We start from the raw sequence: 19,294 nt of genomic DNA, 5'->3' as shown, positions 1-19,294 counted from the left end.
ATTAGTATATAATATTTATCTCTTTAATGTATCACAAAAAATAATATATTCTAAAATGTGCCTTTGTTGTCCACTAGGAATCCTTCCAACCCTTTAACTCCCTTCTCCCCACTGTTGACCTCCTTTCTTTGGGTCTTCATAGGCATATATTGCTTCCGCCTTCTTGGAGGATTTAAAGAAGAAAAATCAAGGCAATGGGTTGAATTGCTCTACACTGCTTTTTTTTTTTTTTATATATTAACTTCTCCTGAGCAATGCAGCGATAATGCTTTTCAGCATGTTATTTATTCATCCATTTAAAAACTTTCACTGTGCACTGTGCATCTGTCTTCTTTAAAGAGTGCATAATATTGTTCCTAAGTGATCACATTTGCCCAGTCCTCTTTGCCAGTCTCTTTCCCATAAGCATTTGAACAGCCTAGAGCGAGGGGGCAAATGGAAGCCCTTGTCCTTACACCTCATTCATCAAGAAAATAAAATTTTAAGTAAGATGTATTATATCTTCCTACCTTGACAAGCATGTCATAATGATTTGTATGGCTAGGTTTGAAATGGAATCTCTTACAGTTTTTGAAATCTGTACTTAAACTGCAATGAGATTGTGCTCCAGCATCTGGCTGCTTCTCTTCCCGCACACGGTTTATCCCTCTCTGTGCTGCAAGCCAGGACTCGTGAGTGGACACCATGCTGGGGCTTCTCTTAGCTTTCAGGCTATGCACACCAAAGGCCCAGTTTGCTTGCGAGATAATGGCCCAGGGGAAAGGCCCAAGAAAACCTTACAAATGAGCTTTGGGACCATTCGAGCAGGGAATTTTGGTGTCTTTAGTACCAGGAGTGTGGTTTATTTTATTTTATTATTTTATTTTTTATTTTTTAAAAAACTTTATTTGTCAGAGAGAGAGAGAGAAAGCATAAGCATGGGGAGTGGCAGGCAGAGGGAGAAGCAGGCTCCCTACTAGCAGGGAGCCCAATGCAGGACTCGATCCCAGGACCCTGGGATCATGACCCAAGCTGAAGTCAGTTGCCTAACTGACTGAGCCACCCAGGCGTCCCAGGAGTGTGGTTTAGAACAAGAAGATATGTTATGTCCGGTCTTTGGGTGGACATCGTTGTAGCTACATGGCAGTTTAACTCTTCCCTTAGCCCACTCATATATCCTTTGTCCTTCCAAGGGGATCTGAGGCTACTGTCTAACATGCAGACTTCAAGGAACTCATTGTGTACTACATAGGCTTACAGCAAAAGAAGCTATTACAAAAATATGCTGGGTATTAAGAGAGAATATGCATTGGGAAGATGTGCCTGGAGGAATTAAGGGAGTCTTTGACCTTAGTGAGGCATTCAAGCAGTCTAAAAGGAAGAGTATTTTACTACAGCTCACTTTGGGGGCAAAAGGAGGAAAGGAAAAGCGTCTTAGTTGGCAGCAGCAACATGTTCAAATGCACAGAAGTCTGAATAAGCAGAGCAAACTGGGAAACTGAACATAAGTGATTTGGCCTGATTTGGGGCTGCAGAGCAGGCAGCAGCTCAAACACGTAATACTGGATGATCTCAAGTTACCAGAAAGAGCAAGAAAACTCACTTGCACAATTTTCTAAATGCAGTGGCCTAGGCCTCACAAAAAAATGTGAGATTAACATATTTTCAATATCCTCGAAGGTAAACACCATAGTTTGTAGAAGCCTAGAGAAGGCTTCTCTTGCCAATGTACTTACTCTCCCTTCTTCTCTCCAAAGCTTCCCGCTGCACCTACCAGCACCTGGACTGCACTCTGGGACAGAGTCTCATTCCTATATTGTCTCTGGTAGCTTGCCTAAAAGAAATGTGCAAATTATTATATAGCATGGGTAACAATAACAACTTAATATTTTCTTTATGGAAAAATAGTCTGTAGAAAGAAGTCAAAATCCCTAAATATCTACTATCTCTATAAAAAGACTGTTTCTATGCAGTTCAGACCTCGCAATCAGTGCAGAAGGTCCGTCTGGGCTTTGGGTAAAACCAAACTGGTTCTGTGGGAAACTAGATTCCTGCTAGATGTTAATTAGGCTTTCAAAAATAAATGGTGTTCTGTGGCCGCTTAAACGGCCAAATAAATTTGGGAATTTCCTGCTGCAAGTATATCCTCATCTTAACGGTTTATAATGCACATTAGAAAATTAAAGACTTTGAGAAATCCTATAGTAGAGAATCCTGGTTTATATCTTTAATTTCATTTTCCCAAATATTTTGACAACACAACTCTGTTGTCTCCAGTCTGTTATAAGCATTAAATGAACTGCCACTGTTGTACAGAAAACTGTCATTTGCTCATTTGGCCCATATATTGAGAGCCCACTTTGCTTCCGGCACTACCTCTGATGCTGAAGAGGCCATTGTCTGACACTGCCCTGGCCCCAGTGTGCTGAACACTGTCAAAAATCACTGTGTGGACTAACTTCCTAAATTGGAATGTATGATATAACTAAAGACTTTTGCTTCCATAGAACATGACTTGTCTGCACAATCATGTATGGATTTTTTTTAACATTTTTATTTATTTATTTGTCAGAGAGAGAGAGAGAGAGAGAGCACAAGCAGGGGGAGGGGCAGGCAGAGCAGGCTCCCCACTGAGCAAGGAGCCCAACGTGGGACTTGATCCCATGACCCTGGGATCATGACCCGAGTCGAAGGCAGACGCCTAACTGACTGAGCCACCCAGGCGTCCCTCATTTATGGATATTAAAATGCAGCTTTGCTCTTGAGGGATCCCAGAAAGGGGTAAAACTAATTTTAAGAATGAGGGAACAAAGTTTATTTGTCTGTAACACAGGAACTCAACAGAGTAACACTGTTCTTCTTAAACTAAAAGTACTTATAAAATAATGTGAGATTGGGCGCCTGGGTGGCTCAGTTGGTTAAGCGACTGCCTTTGGCTCAGGTCATGATCCTGGAGTCCCGGGATCGAGTCCCGCATCGGGCTCCCTGCTCGGCAGGGAGTCTGCTTCTCCCCCTAACCCTCCTCCCTCTCATGCTCTCTCTATCTCATTCTCTCTCTCTTTCAAATAAATAAATAAAAAATCTTAAAAAAAAAAATGTGAGATTAACATATTTTCAATATCCTCGAAGGTAAACACCATAGTTTGTAGAAAAATAAGGAAGCTGAAAGTAGTATGGAACTCATGAAAGCTTAGCAACACAAATGACAAAACAGACTCTAGAAAAATGTTAATTCTTAAATGATCATTCATGCCAAGATGTAAGAAGAATTTAGAGAATGGTTGATTCCCTAAAATAACTGCCATTTATTGAGCTCCCTACCATACTATTAAATTAACTGATTTATATATATTTTGCAAAGAATCATTTAATCCTTACCAGAAATTTATGGGGAAGATAATCTAATCTGCATTTCACAGAGAGAAAGCTGAGGCTCAAAGAGTTAAGTATTTTTCCCAAGATCACATGAGAAACTCAGTTCTCTCTGAATTTAAAGCCTGTCTCCCTTTCCCCTTGTTATATGTGGGGGACGCCTCCTCTCCTGTACCACTGTCTCATCATGCTGTGCTTCCTCTTCTAATGTACAACAGTAGAGAAGGTATTGCCCAGTTAATAATAACTGGCTGAGATTTAAATAAAAGCTCTCAAGGCTTTGAGAAGTATAATAAACTAGTTAATATTATGGTTGGAGCAGTGAGCATTAGAATTGAGGTTGCAGAAACCAAATTAGCAAATGAAGGTAAACATGAAAATACGTCTAGAACAAAGAAGGGCTAAAAAGATGCGAGATGAGATAAAGAGCTGGAGAACAGAACAGAAAGATCCAACCTACTTTAAAAAAATAGGATTTCCTGGTTAAGACCCAATACATAGCACAGAATCAACAAAGATATAATGGTAGAAAACAAACATTTAGGGAAAAGTATGTGGAATGTATATTGCAGAAAACATAGAATATCACAAGTGGAAAAAATCTAGGAGGTCTTGCAGTTAGCATTTTCCTCTTTTACAAGTGGGGAGAATAAAGACTAAAAAGAGTTAAGTCCTGAGTCACATTATTAATGAAAGCAAGACTTAAAATGGAGTCTCCTGTATTGATTTGGAGGGTTCTTGAATACTATATAAATTAAAAATCTGGAAGTGACTCAAAGATATGGTATCATAAAATCTGCTGGTGGAACAAAGCACTATATGGGCATAAGTTCATCCTTCATGGCACTCACTACCTCAATTGCTTAAAGAAATTATTTAGGTTCTTGGAAAAGCTGCCTTTGAGAGTCAACCTCTCTGCCAGGACTAAAGCTGAAGAGAGAACAATCGTACCCTATAGACCTTCCATTTCCCAAGTTAGAATGAATATGTAGAACGCTTGGAATTCTGTATGGCTGGAATAGCCAAGACATGCATGAGAGTTCCATATGCAATGAGGAAGACCCACCATGAACATTTTGAGAGCATGAGTCATGGCAACGAGTCCATATCCTGACCTGGATAGTAAAATGGTAATTAGGCTATTAGCAATTTCCCACAGAGTCCAGCATGCTGCTGTGCCACAGAATTTCTCTAACTTTTATCCAAGATTTGATCTGAAAACTAGTCTCTACCTGCAGTTATTAGCAGAGTTGGTGGTATCTTTCATGAAAAACTGGTGTGGACCTAGAGATGGGTGGTGTTGTGGAAATGGCTGCATAACACACCTGAAGGTTGAGTTCTGCTGTAATTCCTGCCTTGGGGTCTGTGAAATTCCCAAATCCTCTTAATAAAACACCTTTTATTTAGGCTAATTTGGATGGATCTATTTCCCTTTTCCTTCTTTTGGCAGTCAAACAGATTCCTAAGATAACGCCAAACTTCCCTTTGCCTTTGTAACAATCTATTAAGCTATGCAGGTAAGCCTAATCAAGATGTCTTTAGTGAAGGAAAACGTTTTCAGGATAATTTTAGGCCCAGATATCATTTTAAAAGTGTATGATCAAGTACTAACTATTTGTGCCGACAAGAGACGCCTGTTGGCCAGCTCCATTGCTTCGATGTTAAGGGTCTCATCTATTTCCTTGTTACAGTCTAGACATCTCACCTTTTGATGTTCTGTTGGGTCTCCTTGGCTCAACTAAGTGAAACAGAAATAAAAACAAACAAAAAAATAATACACGAATATTAACATACTGTTTATCATAACCCTCAAGCAATTCACCTAAAAATTTAGTTTGAAAAACTATAGAAAATCTGTTAAATACAGAAAAAGTGTTCAGATGAGTTTCCTCATCATCTCACAGTTATCTAGAAGGTAAAATAATTGCCAGTTTTGGAGGAAAGGAGTTATGACATATTTTTATGTTTACATGGCATTATTGACATTTTATAAAAGCGACCACATATATGATCCCACTTTAAACCAATGGTTCTGGAAGTGTGGTCCCTCAGCAGCCTCAGCGTCACGTGGAAATTGTTAGAAATGAATATTCTCAGACCCCAACACAGACCTGCTAAATCAGAAAGAACAGGGCAGCAATCTGTGGTTTTATAAACCCATTCCATGATTCTTGCTGTTGATAAAATTTGATAATCACTGCCTTAACCTCATCACTTAAGGTAGAGTAGAAGGTGAACTTAGCATTGGGAGATGGGGATTATGGATAACTTCACTTTACAGTTGAGAAAAGCTGAAGCTTAGAGAAAATAGAAGATTTGCTCAAGATCACAAAGCTATTTATTAAGTGACAGAGCCAGGATACGAACCCAGATTTTCTGAGTCCAAGGCCAGTGCTCTATCTATAATACCATAATATCCCCCATGTTTAATTATCTGCCTTCTGAAACAGATCAAGTATCAGAGTGGTGGCCTCAACCTTGACTTTGCACTAGAATCAGCTGGGTAAATGGAATAAAAACACATATTCCTGGGACCCACCAGACCATCTGTGTTATTAGCATCTCCTCAGTGGGGCTGGGAAATAAAGCCATATTTTGATAAGCTTTCTAGATGAATCTGATGCAGTCAGATTAGCAAAAAGGCACAATTGGGAGCTACTATAGAAAATAATTGGATGTGACTTGGTACTTGTCTTATCCAGAAATCCCGGCACTATTCTGTAGGCAGAGGGCTTGGTTCTGAGTCCCCATCCAGAGCTTCAAGCACTGGTTAGTGGATATGAAATGGATTTTGGGGAATCCTACTTTATAGAAACAAATTATCTTATTTCTACACTCCTAGAAGTTGGCTCCTTCTCCTATTGTATGACTCAGCAAAACATTGCAAAAACTGCATCATACAGTATGCATTGAAACATTGCATTGAAAACTGGATGTAACAGAGGAGATAACAAAGCAACAGTGGCATTGAGAAGATTCCAGAACAACTTTTATTATTTCTCCTTATGGCAGCCATGACCGATTGGGGAGTTATATACCCTTCAGTGATTAAGAAGTCTGACCATGGAGATTCTAAAGCATATCTCAGAAGCAGGAGGTGACATCTCACCCACACCTAAACTTATGATACTGGCTTTGAATTCTATTTGATATCAAAAAATAATATTAATCATAAGTGAGGGGCTAGCAAGTACTTGATAGTGTAAACAAATGCTAAGTAAATGCTGAACAAAGGCACCTGTTCACTGTCAATCTAATAAAAAACTAGCCATTTTCTCAGGCTCACTCTCCTCTTTTATGGCACCTTTTATAGGGAGCTCCAAAGCACTGCTCCTTCTTTTGAATTTACAACACTAAGATTCCTTTCTATTATGACAGTGGGTTACCAATGCAACTTCTCCGTCAATTACCAGTATTAAAACTGTGAATATTTGTAACATTTAGACTTACTTCAGGTAATGATATCTACTTTGAAGGAGTAAACAAAGAATATGACTTGCTTACCGCATATGGGTTTTGAAGTATAATTGCTTTCTCAACCATATTCCAATCCGCATTAGCAAGATCTTTGTCAAATTTGAGTGCAGAGGCTGCAGATTTGGTTAGCTCTTGAAAGTGTTGAAATGTACAATAAAGTGATTTATATTTTGTTGATGTGACATCACGAAGACCTTTGGTACGAAAAGTATGTTTTATCAATAATAAGGATACCACCATTTTAATATGGATTATACAGTTTCCTTTTGTGTCTACTGTCACAACTATTTTTTATTGAAGTTAAAGACTCAACATAAATTGTATAATAATGGAAACATTAACAATTTCAAGCTTTTCTACTTTCGTACTCCTCAGAATAATAACAGTAATAGTTAATATTTATTGAGTGCTTACCATATGCTGAGAAAACACTTCTCAGCACATTGAACGTATTAAGTCTTTGATTACCTTACCCATTGTTTAAAAGTCCCTTTTCCCGGTTTGATAGATGAGGAGACAGAAGAATAGAAGTGTAATGATTAATTTTATGTGTCAACTTGACTGGGCTACAGGATACCCAGATATTTGGTAATATTATTCTAGGTATGTCTGTGAAGGTGTTTCTGGATAAGAATAACATTTAAATTGGTAGACTGGGTAAAGCAGATTGCCCTCCTCACTGCCGGGAAGCCTCATCCAAACCATTGGAGTCCTGAATAGAACAAAAGAAAATTCACTCTCTCTGCCTTATGGTCTTTGAGTTGAGACATCAGTCCTCTCCTGCCTTTGCATTTGGACAAGAAGTTACGCTCTGGCTTTCCTGGATCTCAGACTTTTGGACTGAAGATCTTGGACTTCTTAGCTTCCATGATCATGTGCACTAATTTCCTATAATAATATAATATATCCACGTACACAGAATAGATGACCCATACATATATAGGAGATACATATGAAGGAGATATATATGTAGGAGATATATATCTGTGTATATGTATATCTATACTTCCTACATACATATCCCTGACATAAATATCCCATATATATGTATATATTTACAAATATACAGAATATAGGTAAATATACATATATTTAGGAAATACCTAGGTAGGAAGTATCAATATAGATATATACATATATATATATATCCTACCTAAATGTAATGTCATGTATACACACACACACATATATATGATAAGTATATATATTTATCTCCAGACCTCATTAAGGTTTGAAGGACTCTTCCTATCAGACACAAGTTCCTTTTCATGAGCCATAGAAGCTTCCTTGGAAAGCAATAATGTTCCATGAGCAAATGTTCACTGCTCTCAATGCAAATAAACTCGTGCTCCTCAATAAAAATTTTAAGTTTATTTAGCTACTAAGTAGAACATATGATACTCTTTGCAAAGCTCCCCCTCTTTAATCTTTTCTTCCCAATTTACTGTGTTAAGGCTCAGAGAATTTTAAAAAGAAAAAAGAAAAGGTTTTGTTGCAAATACAAGGAAGGAAGGCAGATTGGGTAAAGATTGGTCATCCATAAAGATGGAGTCTCAAGACTGATTAAAAATGCCATTAGGATGAAAGCTCTGTGTAACAGAAGGGGTGATAGAGCATTTGGGAATATAATGGATTGAAAGCATCAGGGTTATTTGTTTCTAGTTCCTCAACTGCCATTACCTCGTTGCATGACCTTGGGCAGGAACTTTTAACTCTCTAGATCTCCATTCTTCCCTTGTTAAAAAGTAGACGATGAAAATGGGCATACTGTATAAGGCAATTGCCTCCTACAACTGCTATTTCTGCTTCTATGCTCCTCATACCATGTGATCAGTTATCCACAAAACAAGAGTTAACCATATAATTACATTTACTTGCTTAAAACTGGCCAAGGAACTCCTCTTGCCCTTAGAATAAAATCTTAAAATCTGAGGCCCTTCATTACTTAACTCCTTTCTACCTCTCCCATCTGGACATTCTCCACTATCTGCTTGTTCTCAAAGGGTCAAACCCTCTTTCCTTGAACACACTCAGTTTCTAGCTTCCTCAGGAACCTAGCACCCATTGAATTTTCTATCTTATGTATGTGTGATTTGTTTACTTTGATGTGCATATGACTCTCTGGTCCTGCCTCATATGACCTGTTAACTGTCTGTTTCTCCTTTCTCCAATGTAAGCTCCATGGATATAGAAATCTTGTCTGTCTTCATAATGCATCATTATCAGTTAGAGTAGTGCCTGGCAGATAGAAGGCTTTCAATAAAAGTTTGTTGAATAATTGAATAAACTTATTGTATTATTTTATTTAAACTAGACTAATGCAAATAAGTAATCTTTTTAAATTTACAAGCTTATTGGCCTAAACTGTTCATATGCTTTTTTAAAAAATTTATTTATTTGAGAGAGACAGAGATAGTGAGAGAGAGCCCAAGTGGGAAGGAGGGGGAGAAGCACGCTCCCCACTGAGCAGGGCGCCCAATGCAGGGCTTGGTCCCAGGACCCTGGGATCATGACCTGAGCCAAAGGCACCCCTGTTCATATGCTTTAATACACAGATCCAATTTCCTCTTCAGTTAGACACTTGATTTTCATTTATGCGGCTTCTTTCCTCCTTATTAACAATTCTTTAGCATTTTTAGAATGTCTCTTCACTCGGGAATAGTAATTACTAGGGGTTACCTAGTAAGTAGTAGGGCTTATCTAGTAATTAGTAATTACTAGGGCTTACCTAGTTTACTAACTGCCATTGGCAAAATAAATCTATTGACAATCAAGGTAACTAAGCATACTGACACTCCATGAAATAATACCTAGAATAGAAAGAAAAATACAAAGTAAGTATTCATGATAATTTCTTGTAATACATTCTATATTTACCAGTGTAAATTAAACTAGATTGTACTAGGTAGATAAACGCTCATAGTAGGAGAGAATTTGAATGTCAGGCATGATGAAAGTACTCTGGGGATTCTCTATCTTCCTGCACATATTTTATCCATGTTTTTGGAACAAAATCAAGACTCAAGACATATGATTTGACAAGTAAACATATAGAGACATTGGGGGGAAAAAAAACTTGTCCCTAAATTCCATTGCTGCACTTCTTGGGCCTTCAGATATTGGGTGCTTCATATATTTTAACCAGTTTAATAGTTGTTTACTATAGGAAATAGGCCTGATATCCATTATTCAGCATGGCCAGAGTCAGAAGTCCACAGGCATAAGTAATTTGCTAAAAGTTCCTGAAGCATTCTAGCATGCCTTCAAAGTTGAGGACCACTAAGTTAGTTAATTTAATAGTAGTACAAGCTAACATCTCTATAGTAAGTGTAGAGCACAATATGTCAGGCTTATTTAATCCTCACTACAATTCTATGAAGTAAATACCAATATTGTCCAATTACACAAGTGGGAAACTCAGGCAGTAACTAACCCATGGTCAATTAACTTGTGAGTCCTAGGGACAGTATTAAGTTATTTTTTTATTTTTTATTTTATTTTATTTTTTTATTTATTTTATTATTTTATTTTATTTTATTTATTTTATTTTATTATGTTATGTTAATCACCATGCATTACATCATTAGTTTTTGATGTAGTGTTCCATGATTCATTGTTTGCGTATAACATCCAGTGCTCCATTTAATACATGCTCTCTTTAATACCCATCACCAGGATAACCCATCCTCCCACCCCTTTCCCCTCTAGAACCCTCAGTCTGTTTCTCAGAGTCCAGAGTCTCTCATGGTTCATCTCCCCCTCCGATTCCCCCCCTTCATTTTTCCCTTCCTACTATCTTCTTTTTTTTTTTAACATATAATGTATTATTTGTTTCAGAGGTACAGGTCTGTGATTCAACAGTCTTACACAATTCATAGCGCACACCATAGCACATATCCTCCCCAGTGTCTATCACCTAGCTACCCCCTCCTTCCCACCCCCCACCACTCCAGCAACCCTCAGGTGTTTCCTGAGATTAAGAATTCCTCATATCAGTGAGATCATATGATACATGTCTTTCTCTGATTGACTTATATCGCTCAGCGTAATACCCTCCAGTTCCATCCATGTCATTGCAAATGGCAAGATCTCATTCCTTTTGATGGCTGCATAATATTCCATTGTATATATATACCACTTCTTCTTTATCCATTCATCTGTTGATGGACATCTTGGCTCTTTCCATAGTTTGGCTATTGTGGACATTGCTGCTATAAACATTGGGGTGCACGTACCCCTTCGGATCCCTACATTTGTATATTTGGGGTAAATACCCAGTAGTGCAATTGCTGGGTCATATGGTAGCTCTATTTTCAACTTTTTGAGGAACCTCCATACTGTTTTCCAGAGTGGCTGCACCAGCTTGCATTCCCACCAACAGTGGAGGAGGGTTCCCCTTTCTCTGCATCCCCGCCAACATCTGTCATTTCCTGACTTGTTAATTTTAGCCATTCTGACTGCTGTGAGGTGGTATCTCATTGAGGTTTTGATTTGGATTTCCCTGATCCTGAGCGATGTTGAGCACTTTGTGTCTGTTGGCCATTTGGATGTCTTCTTTGGAAAAATGTCTGTTCACGTCTTCTGCCCATTTCTTGATTGGATTATTTGTTCTTTGGATGTTGAGTTTGATGAGTTCTTTATAGATTTTGGATACTAGCCCTTTATCTGGTATGTCATTTGCAAATATCTTCTCCCATTCTGTCGGTTGTCTTTTGGTTTTGTTGACTGTTTCTTTTGCTGTGCAAAAGCTTTTTATCTTGATGAAGTTCCAATAGTTCATTTTTGCCCTTGCTTCCCTCGCCTTTGGCGATGTTTCTAGGAAGAAGTTGCTGCAGCTGAGGTCGAAGAGGTTGCTGCCTGTGTTCTCCTTTAGGATTTTGATGGACTCCTGTCTCACATTGAGGTCTTTCAACCATTTGGAGTCCATTTTTGTGTGTGGTGTAAGGAAATGGTCCAGTTTCATTCTTTTGCATGTGGCTGTCCAATTTTCCCAACACCATTTGTTGAAAAGACTTTTTTCCACTGGACATTCTTTCCTGCTTTGTCGAAGATTAGTTGACCATAGAGTTGAGGGTCCATTTCTGGGCTCTCTATTCTGTTCCATTGATCTATGTGTCTGTTTTTGTGCCGGCACCATACTGTCTTGATGATGACAGCTTTGTAATAGAGCTTGAAGTCCGGAATTGTGATGCCGCCAGCTTTGCTTTTCTTTTTCAACATTCCTCTGGCTATTCGGGGTCTTTTCCGGTTCCATACAAATTTTAGGATTATTTGTTTCATTTATTTGAAAAAAGTGGATGGTATTTTGATAGGGATTGCATTAAATGTGTAGATTGCTCTAGGTAGCATTGACATCTTCACAATATTTGTTCTTCCAATCCATGAGCATGGAATATTTCTCCATTTCTTTGTGTCTTCCTCAATTTCTTTCATGAGTATTTTATAGTTTTCTGAGTAGATCCTTTGCCTCTTTGGTTAGATTTATTCCTAGGTATCTCATGGTTTTGGGTGCAATTGTAAATGGGATGGACTCCTTAATTTCTCTTTCTGCTGTCTTGTTGTTGGTGTATAGAAATGCCACTGATTTCTGTGCATTGATTTTATATCTTGCCACTTTACTGAATTCCTGTATGAGTTCTAGCAGTTTTGGAGCGGAGTCTTTTGGGTTTTCCACATAAAGTATCATATCATCTACAAAGAGTGAGAGTTTGACATCTTCTTTGCCGATTTTGATGCCTTTTATTTCTTTTTGTTGTCTGATTGCTGTGGCCAGGACTTCTAATACTATGTTGAATAGCAGTGGTGATAGTGGACATCCCTGCCACATTCCTGACCTTAGGGGGAAAGCTCTGTTTTTCCCCATTGAGAATGATATTCGCTGTGGGTTTTTCATAGATGGCTTTTATGATATTGAGGTATGTACCCTCTATGCCTATACTCTGAAGAGTTTTGATCAAGAAAGGATGCTGTACTTTGTCAAATGCTTTTTCTGCATCTACTGAGAGGATCACATGGTTCTTGTTCTTTCTTTTATTAATGTATTGTATCACATTGATTGATTTGTGGATGTTGAACCAATCTTGCAGCCCAGGGATAAATCCCACTTGGTCGTGGTGAATAATCCTTTTAATGTACTGTACTGGATCCTACTGGCTAGTGTTTTGGTGAGAATTTTTGCATCTGTGTTCTTCAAGGATATTGGTCTGTAATTCTCCTTTTTGATGGGTTCTTTGTCTGGTTTTGGGATCAAGGTAATGGTGGCCTCATAAAATGAGTTTGGAAGTTTTCCTTCCATTTCTATTTTTTGGAACAGTTTCAGAAGAATAGGTATTAATTCTTCTTTAAATGTTTGGTAGAATTCCCCTGGGTAGCCATCTGGCCCTGGGCTCTTGTTCGTTGGGAGATTTTTGATGACTGCTTCATTTTCCTTAGTGGTTATAGGTCTATTCAGGTTTTCTATTTCTTCCTGGTTCAGTTTTGGTAGTTGATACATCTCTAGGAATGCATCCATTTCTTCCAAATTATCTAATTTGCTGGCATATAGTTGCTCATAATATGTTCTTATAATTGTTTGTATTTCTTTGTTATTGGTTGTTATCTCTCCTCTTTCATTCATGATTTTATTTATTTGGGTCGTTTCTCTCTTCTTTTTGATAAGTCTGGTCAGGGGTTTATCAATATTATTAATTCTTTCAAAGAACCAGCTCCTAGTTTCGTTGATCTGTTCTACTGTTCTTTTGGTTTCTATTTCATTGATTTCTGCTCTAATCTTTATTATTTGTCTTCTCCTGCTGGGTTTAGGCTTTATTTGCTGTTCTTTCTCCAGCTCCTTTAGGTGTAGGGTTAGGTTGAGTATTTGAGACCTTTCTTGTTTCTTGAGAAAGGCTTGTATTGCTATGTACTTTCCTCTTAGGACTGCCTTTGCTGCATCCCAAAGATTTTGAAAAGTTGTGTTTTCATTTTCATTAGTTTCCATGAAATTTTAAATTCTTTAATTTCCTGGTTGACCCATTAATTCTTTAGTAGGATGCTCTTTAGCCTCCATGTATTTGAGTTCTTTCTGACTTTTCTCTTGTGATTGAGTTCTAGTTTCAAAGTATTGTGGTCCGAAAATATGCAGGGAATGATCCCAATCTTTTGGTACCAGTTGAGACCTGATTCGTGACCTAGGATGTGATCTATTCTGGAGAATGTTCCATGGGCGCTAGAGAAGAATGTGTATTCTGTTGCTTTGGGATGGAATGTTCTGAATATATCTGTGAAGTCCATTTGGTCCAGTATGTCTTTTAAAGTCTTTATTTCCTTGTTGATCTTTTGCTTAGATGATCTGTCCATTTCAGTGAGGCGGGTGTTCAATTCCCCTACTATTATTGTATTATTATCGATGTGTTTCTTTGCTTTTGTTATTAATTGCCTTATATAATTGGCTGCTCCCATGTTAGGGGCATAGATATTTACAATTGTTAGATCTTCTTGTTGGATAGGCCCTTTAAGTAGGATACAGTGTCCTTCCTCATCTCTTATATAGTCTTTGGTTTAAAATCTAATTTGCCTGATAAAAGGATTGCCACCCCAGCCTTCTTTTGGTGTCCATTTGCATGGAAATGGTTTTCTAGTTCCCTCACTTTCAGTCTGGAGGTGTCTTTGGGTCTAAAATGAGTCTCTTGCCAGACAGCATATCGATGGGTCTTGTTTTTTTACCCAATCTGATATCCTGTGTCTTTTGATTGGGGCATTTAGCCCATTTACATTCAGGGTAACTATTGAAAGATAGGAATTTAGTGCCATTCTATTGCCTGTAAGGTGACTGTTACTGTATATTGTCTGTGTTCCTTTCTGGTCTATGTTACTTTTAGGCTCTTTCTTTGCTTAGAGGACCCTTTTCAATATTTCTTGTAGGGCTGCTTTCATGTTTGCAAATTCCTTTAGTTTTGTTTGTCCTGGAAGCTTTTTATCTCTCCTTCTATTTTTAATGACAGCCTAGCTGGATATAGTATTCTTGGCTGCATATTTTTCTCATTTAGTGCTCTGAATATATCATGCCAGTCCTTTCTGGCCTCCCAGATCTCTGCCAGATAGGTCTGTTGCCAATCTAACATTTCTACCATTGTAGATTACAGATCTCTTTTCCCAAACTGCTTTCAGGATTTTCTCTTTGTCTCTGAGACTCGTAAGTTTTACTATTAGATGTCAGGGTGTTGACTTTTTTTATTGATTTTGAGGGGGGTTCTTTGTGCCTCCTGGATTTTGATGCCTGTTTCCTTCCCCAAATTAGGGAAGTTCTCTGCTATAATTTGCTCCAATAAACCTTCTGCCCCTCTCTCTCTTTCTTCTTTTTCTGGGATCCCAATTATTCTAATATTGTTTCATCTTATGGTATCACTTATCTCTTGAATTTCTGCCCTCATGATCCAGTAGTTGTTTATCTCTCTTTTTCTCAGCTTCTTTATTTTCCATCATTTGGTCTTCTATATCATTAATTCTCTCTCTTGCCTCATTTATCCTAGCAGTTAGAGCCTCCATTTTTTATTGCACCTCATTAATAGCCTTTTTGATTTCGACTTGGTTAGATTTTAGTTCTTTTATTTCTCCAGAAAGGGTTTCTCTAATATCTTCTGTGCTTTTTTCAAGCTGAGCTAGTACCTTTATAATTGTCATTCTGAACTCTAGTTCCGACATCTTACTAATGTCTGGTTTGATTAGGTTCCTGGCAGTCGGTACTGCCTCTTGTTCTTTTTTTTGAGGTGATTTTTTCCGTCTTGTCATTTTGTCCAGAGGAGAATAGATTAATGAGAGAACAAAATGCTAACAGGGTAACAACAACCCCAGAAAAACATACACTAAACAAATCAGAAGAGACCTGAAACCAGGGTAAAAGAAAGGGAAAGAAAGAAAAAAGAAAAAGAAAGAAAAAGATAAAAAAAAAGAATATGGTCAGATATGATCAGGCTGGTGCATAGATCAGTGCCACACACTAGATTTTGGGCGTATTTTGGTCTGTTAGAAGAAAGCCTCCCAAAATTTTAAAGAAAGAAAAACTTATATATGTACAAAAATAAGGGTAAATACAATGAAGGGATGGAATATGACTGTAGAGATGAAAATTATAAAAGATTTTATGAAAGGAATTGATAAGATAAGAAGTTGGTTGAAAAAAGAAAGAAGAGAGATTAAATAAAAAAAAAAGGGAGAGAATGTGATCAGGCAGGAGACTAGAACAAAGCCATACACTAGAGATTTAGGGTATATTTTGGTCTATTAGAAGAAACTGTATCCCAAAATTTTAAAGAGAGAACAACTTATATGTATACCAAAAATAAGATTAACTACTATGAAGGGATAGGATATGACTCTAAAAATGAAAAATAAAAAAGATTTTTTAAAAAGGGATTGATAAGATGTTGGCTGAAAAAGGGAAAGAGAAAAATTCAAAAGAAAAAAAATGAAAATTAAAAAATTAACTTTGAAAGACTAAAGAATCATGGGGGAAAAAGCCATGAATTCTATGTGCCGTATTCCCCTAGTGCTGATGTTCTGCCATTCTCATTGATGGGTAAACTTGGTCTTGGCCGGCTGTTCTTGCTGATCTTCTGGGGGAGGGGCCCGTTGCCATGTCTCCCAAATGTCTTTGCTGGAGGCGGAATTGCCACGCCCTTGCCCGGTCCGGCTAAGTAATCTGCTCCGGTTTGCTCTTGGGAGCTTTTGTTCCCTGCAAGCTTTCATACAGCTTTGGAGGACTAGAGCGAAAATGGCAGCCTCCCAATCTCCACCCCAGAGGAGCCGAGAACTCGGGGCCCCGCTCCTCAGTGCGCCCCCAGAGAAAAGCAGTCAGTCACTCCCATCTCCCCGGTCTCCGGCTGCACTCTGCTCACCGGCCTGTGACTGAGCGTTTCTATCTCTGGCACCCGACCCCGTGTGGAGTCTCCAAACCCAGCAGATCCTTGCGGTGCACTCCCGCGCGGCTCCTCCCGGGGGAGGAAGGGGAGTCTCCCCGGATCTGCCGCTTGTTGGGTCCCTGCTGGAGGAGCAGTGGCCCGACTGTGCTGTGGATCACGGTTTAGGGCAACCCCGAGCTGAGAGCCCGCTCCTTGGCTCCGTCTCTGCAGCCGGCTTCCCCGCTCGGGTACCTGGGAGCTCTGCCGCACTCAGGCACCCCCGGTCTTCCTTTGACCCCGAGGGTCCTGAGACCACACTGTCCCACGAGGATTCCAGCCCCCGCTTAGCCACTGGAGCGATGTCCCTCAGCGGAGCCGACTTCTAAAAGTTCCGATTTTGTGCTCTGTGGCTCTATCACTTGCCAGAAGCGGCAGACGGAGGCCCCCTACCCCGCCGTCTATCCTCCTGAATATCCTCTTGGATTCACTTCTCCGTACGTCCTACCTTCTAGAAAGCGGTCGCTTTTCTGTTCAGAGAGTTGCTGCTATTCTTTTCTTCGATCTCCTGTTGAGTTCATAGGTGTTCAGAATGGTTTGATCCCTATCTAGCTGAATTCCTGGGACCAGACAAAATTTAGGTCTCCTACTCCTCTGCCATCTTGCTCCTCCCCTCAGGATTAAGATATTTTTAACCTTTTCCTCTCGTGCTGCTTCATGAGCATTAAAAAGTTAGCTGGAGGGTTCAGCCAGATTAAATTAAGGAAGAAGTGCGACCTTCTTCTCAACTAGTTACTACTAGTGAGGGCATCTCACTACATGATTTTTTTACTAGGGTTTTATCTCAAATCATTGCTCTGCATGGCATCATTATCATCATCATCATGGCTCATATTTATTGTACATTTACAATATGCTAAACAATGTGTTAAGTATTTTATGTATATTTTCTATTTCTCAAATAACGCTTTGAGATAGTGTTGTGCTAGAGCTGACTTTTACCAGCTCATGAGAGCTGATCATTACATTTTCAGGAAGTTATGGAGTTTATTGTTGTTCTGTTGAGTGATTACACCACGGAAATTGACAAATACTACCAATTAGGGCTCCCTCTGACTCCTAAGAAAGTTACTTGTTAAACATTTGCTAGCACAACTCTGGTATTATTTAGTCCCTTTTGGAATGAAGAAACTGACAGGTGCGATGGGGTAGGTACTAATTAACTTACTGATGGCCACGCAGCCAACTAGAAATTTTAGAATCCAGATCCATGTGCAATGTCTACCTTTACACTGGCCAGGATGTGTGGTGCCAAATTGACCTTGATTATTCAGGCATGTGGAGATAGTTAAAAAGAAAGGGGAGATCATGTAATATTAGATAATTTTGGTTTTAAAAGCAGTGTTTGAATGTTTAATTTTGTAATGTTTGGGCTATTATCTAATTAGACATGCAGTAATTCCCTTGCTGCTCTTCTCTTTACATTTGGAATTTATGTGTTAAAAAACCCACAATGGAAGTGTTAGATGCATCGTGATATCTGCACAGGAAATTTCTTACAGAGCTCCTTGTAATGGTCTTACCTGGAAATGAGGTAGAGGGAGAGTCATGCCCTTTATGTTCTGTTTGGCAGAATTTGGGGCTAGTATCAGTGTAGAGGTAACCTCAGTTGACCATTAAAATGTTTTGGTTCCTAGCATTACTAAATGTGGCCTCACAAAGTTACAGAAAACAATAAAGTCAATCATAAGCAGGTTTCTATTTTTCTCGAGTGGCTATTAGGAATAAGTAAAAATAAAAATAAAAACACTTATTGAGTACTTACTCTGTATCAGGTACTATTTTAAAAAATATTTATTTATTTATTTATTTGATGGGAGGGAGGGGCAGAGGGAGAGGGAGAGAGAGAATCTCAAGCAGACTCCACACCCAATGTGGAGCCCAGTTTGGGAATCCATCTCATGATCATGACCTGAGCTGAAACCAAGATTTGGAGGCTTAACTGATCAGGTACTATTTTAAATTATAAGTTTTAACTCCTTTAACTTTCATAATAAACTTATTTTAAGAGTGTAATGAAAAAGGGTGCCTGGGTGGCTTGGTGGTTAAGCATCTGCCTTCGGCTCAGGTCATAATCCCAGGGTCCTGGGATCCAGCCCCACATCAGGCTTCCTGCTCAGCGGGGAGTCTGCTTCTCACTTTCCCTCTGCCACTCCCCCTGCTTGTGCTCCCTCTGCTTGTGCTCTCTTGCTTGTGCTCTCTCACTCATGCTCTCTCTCTCTCTCTCTCAAATAAAAAAAAAAAAAAAAAAAGAAGAAGCCAGAAAAGGTAAACCCAAATCATTCAATCAGGTGTTGGAAAGGTAAGAGTAGGAACAGGTGTGTTCACCTCTCTTATTTTATGTAGTTTTATTGCTCTTGTAATGAAAAACATGATTGTAATGTTAAGGGTTTAGGAATTCCTAAGTCAGAATGTTCCCCAGGAAGAGGAAAGTTGCCGGTTGTTTTCCTCTCCCCAATCTTGCCATTATAGCTAAATCACTCCCGCAGTCCAAGTGGGGTTGAGCTACCTCACTACAAAAACGTATTTTAGTA

The 19,294-nt window shown here is 38.9% G+C and overlaps 1 protein-coding gene across 1 annotated transcript in view; it reads right to left on the bottom strand.

The window, feature by feature from the left end:
- Positions 1-19,294, bottom strand: part of SLC9C1 (solute carrier family 9 member C1) — a 73,833-nt gene that overhangs the window by 26,607 nt on the left and 27,932 nt on the right. Inside the window, exons 12-15 of the mRNA XM_034990875.1 lie at positions 9,557-9,638; positions 6,856-7,022; positions 4,964-5,089; positions 1,716-1,813 (exon numbers count right to left, since the gene is read on the bottom strand). Of these exons, the coding sequence (XP_034846766.1) occupies positions 1,716-1,813; positions 4,964-5,089; positions 6,856-7,022; positions 9,557-9,638 (473 nt within the window). The remainder of the gene's footprint in view (positions 1-1,715; positions 1,814-4,963; positions 5,090-6,855; positions 7,023-9,556; positions 9,639-19,294) is intronic.

Source organism: Mirounga leonina, unplaced genomic scaffold (assembly GCF_011800145.1).
Source record: "Mirounga leonina isolate KUSES-001 unplaced genomic scaffold, KU_Mleo_1.0 Mir_115, whole genome shotgun sequence".
In the NCBI taxonomy this organism is placed as follows: Eukaryota; Metazoa; Chordata; class Mammalia; order Carnivora; family Phocidae; genus Mirounga; species Mirounga leonina.
Note: the sequence above shows the minus strand (reverse complement) of the source record. Positions and strands in the feature narration are given on the sequence as shown.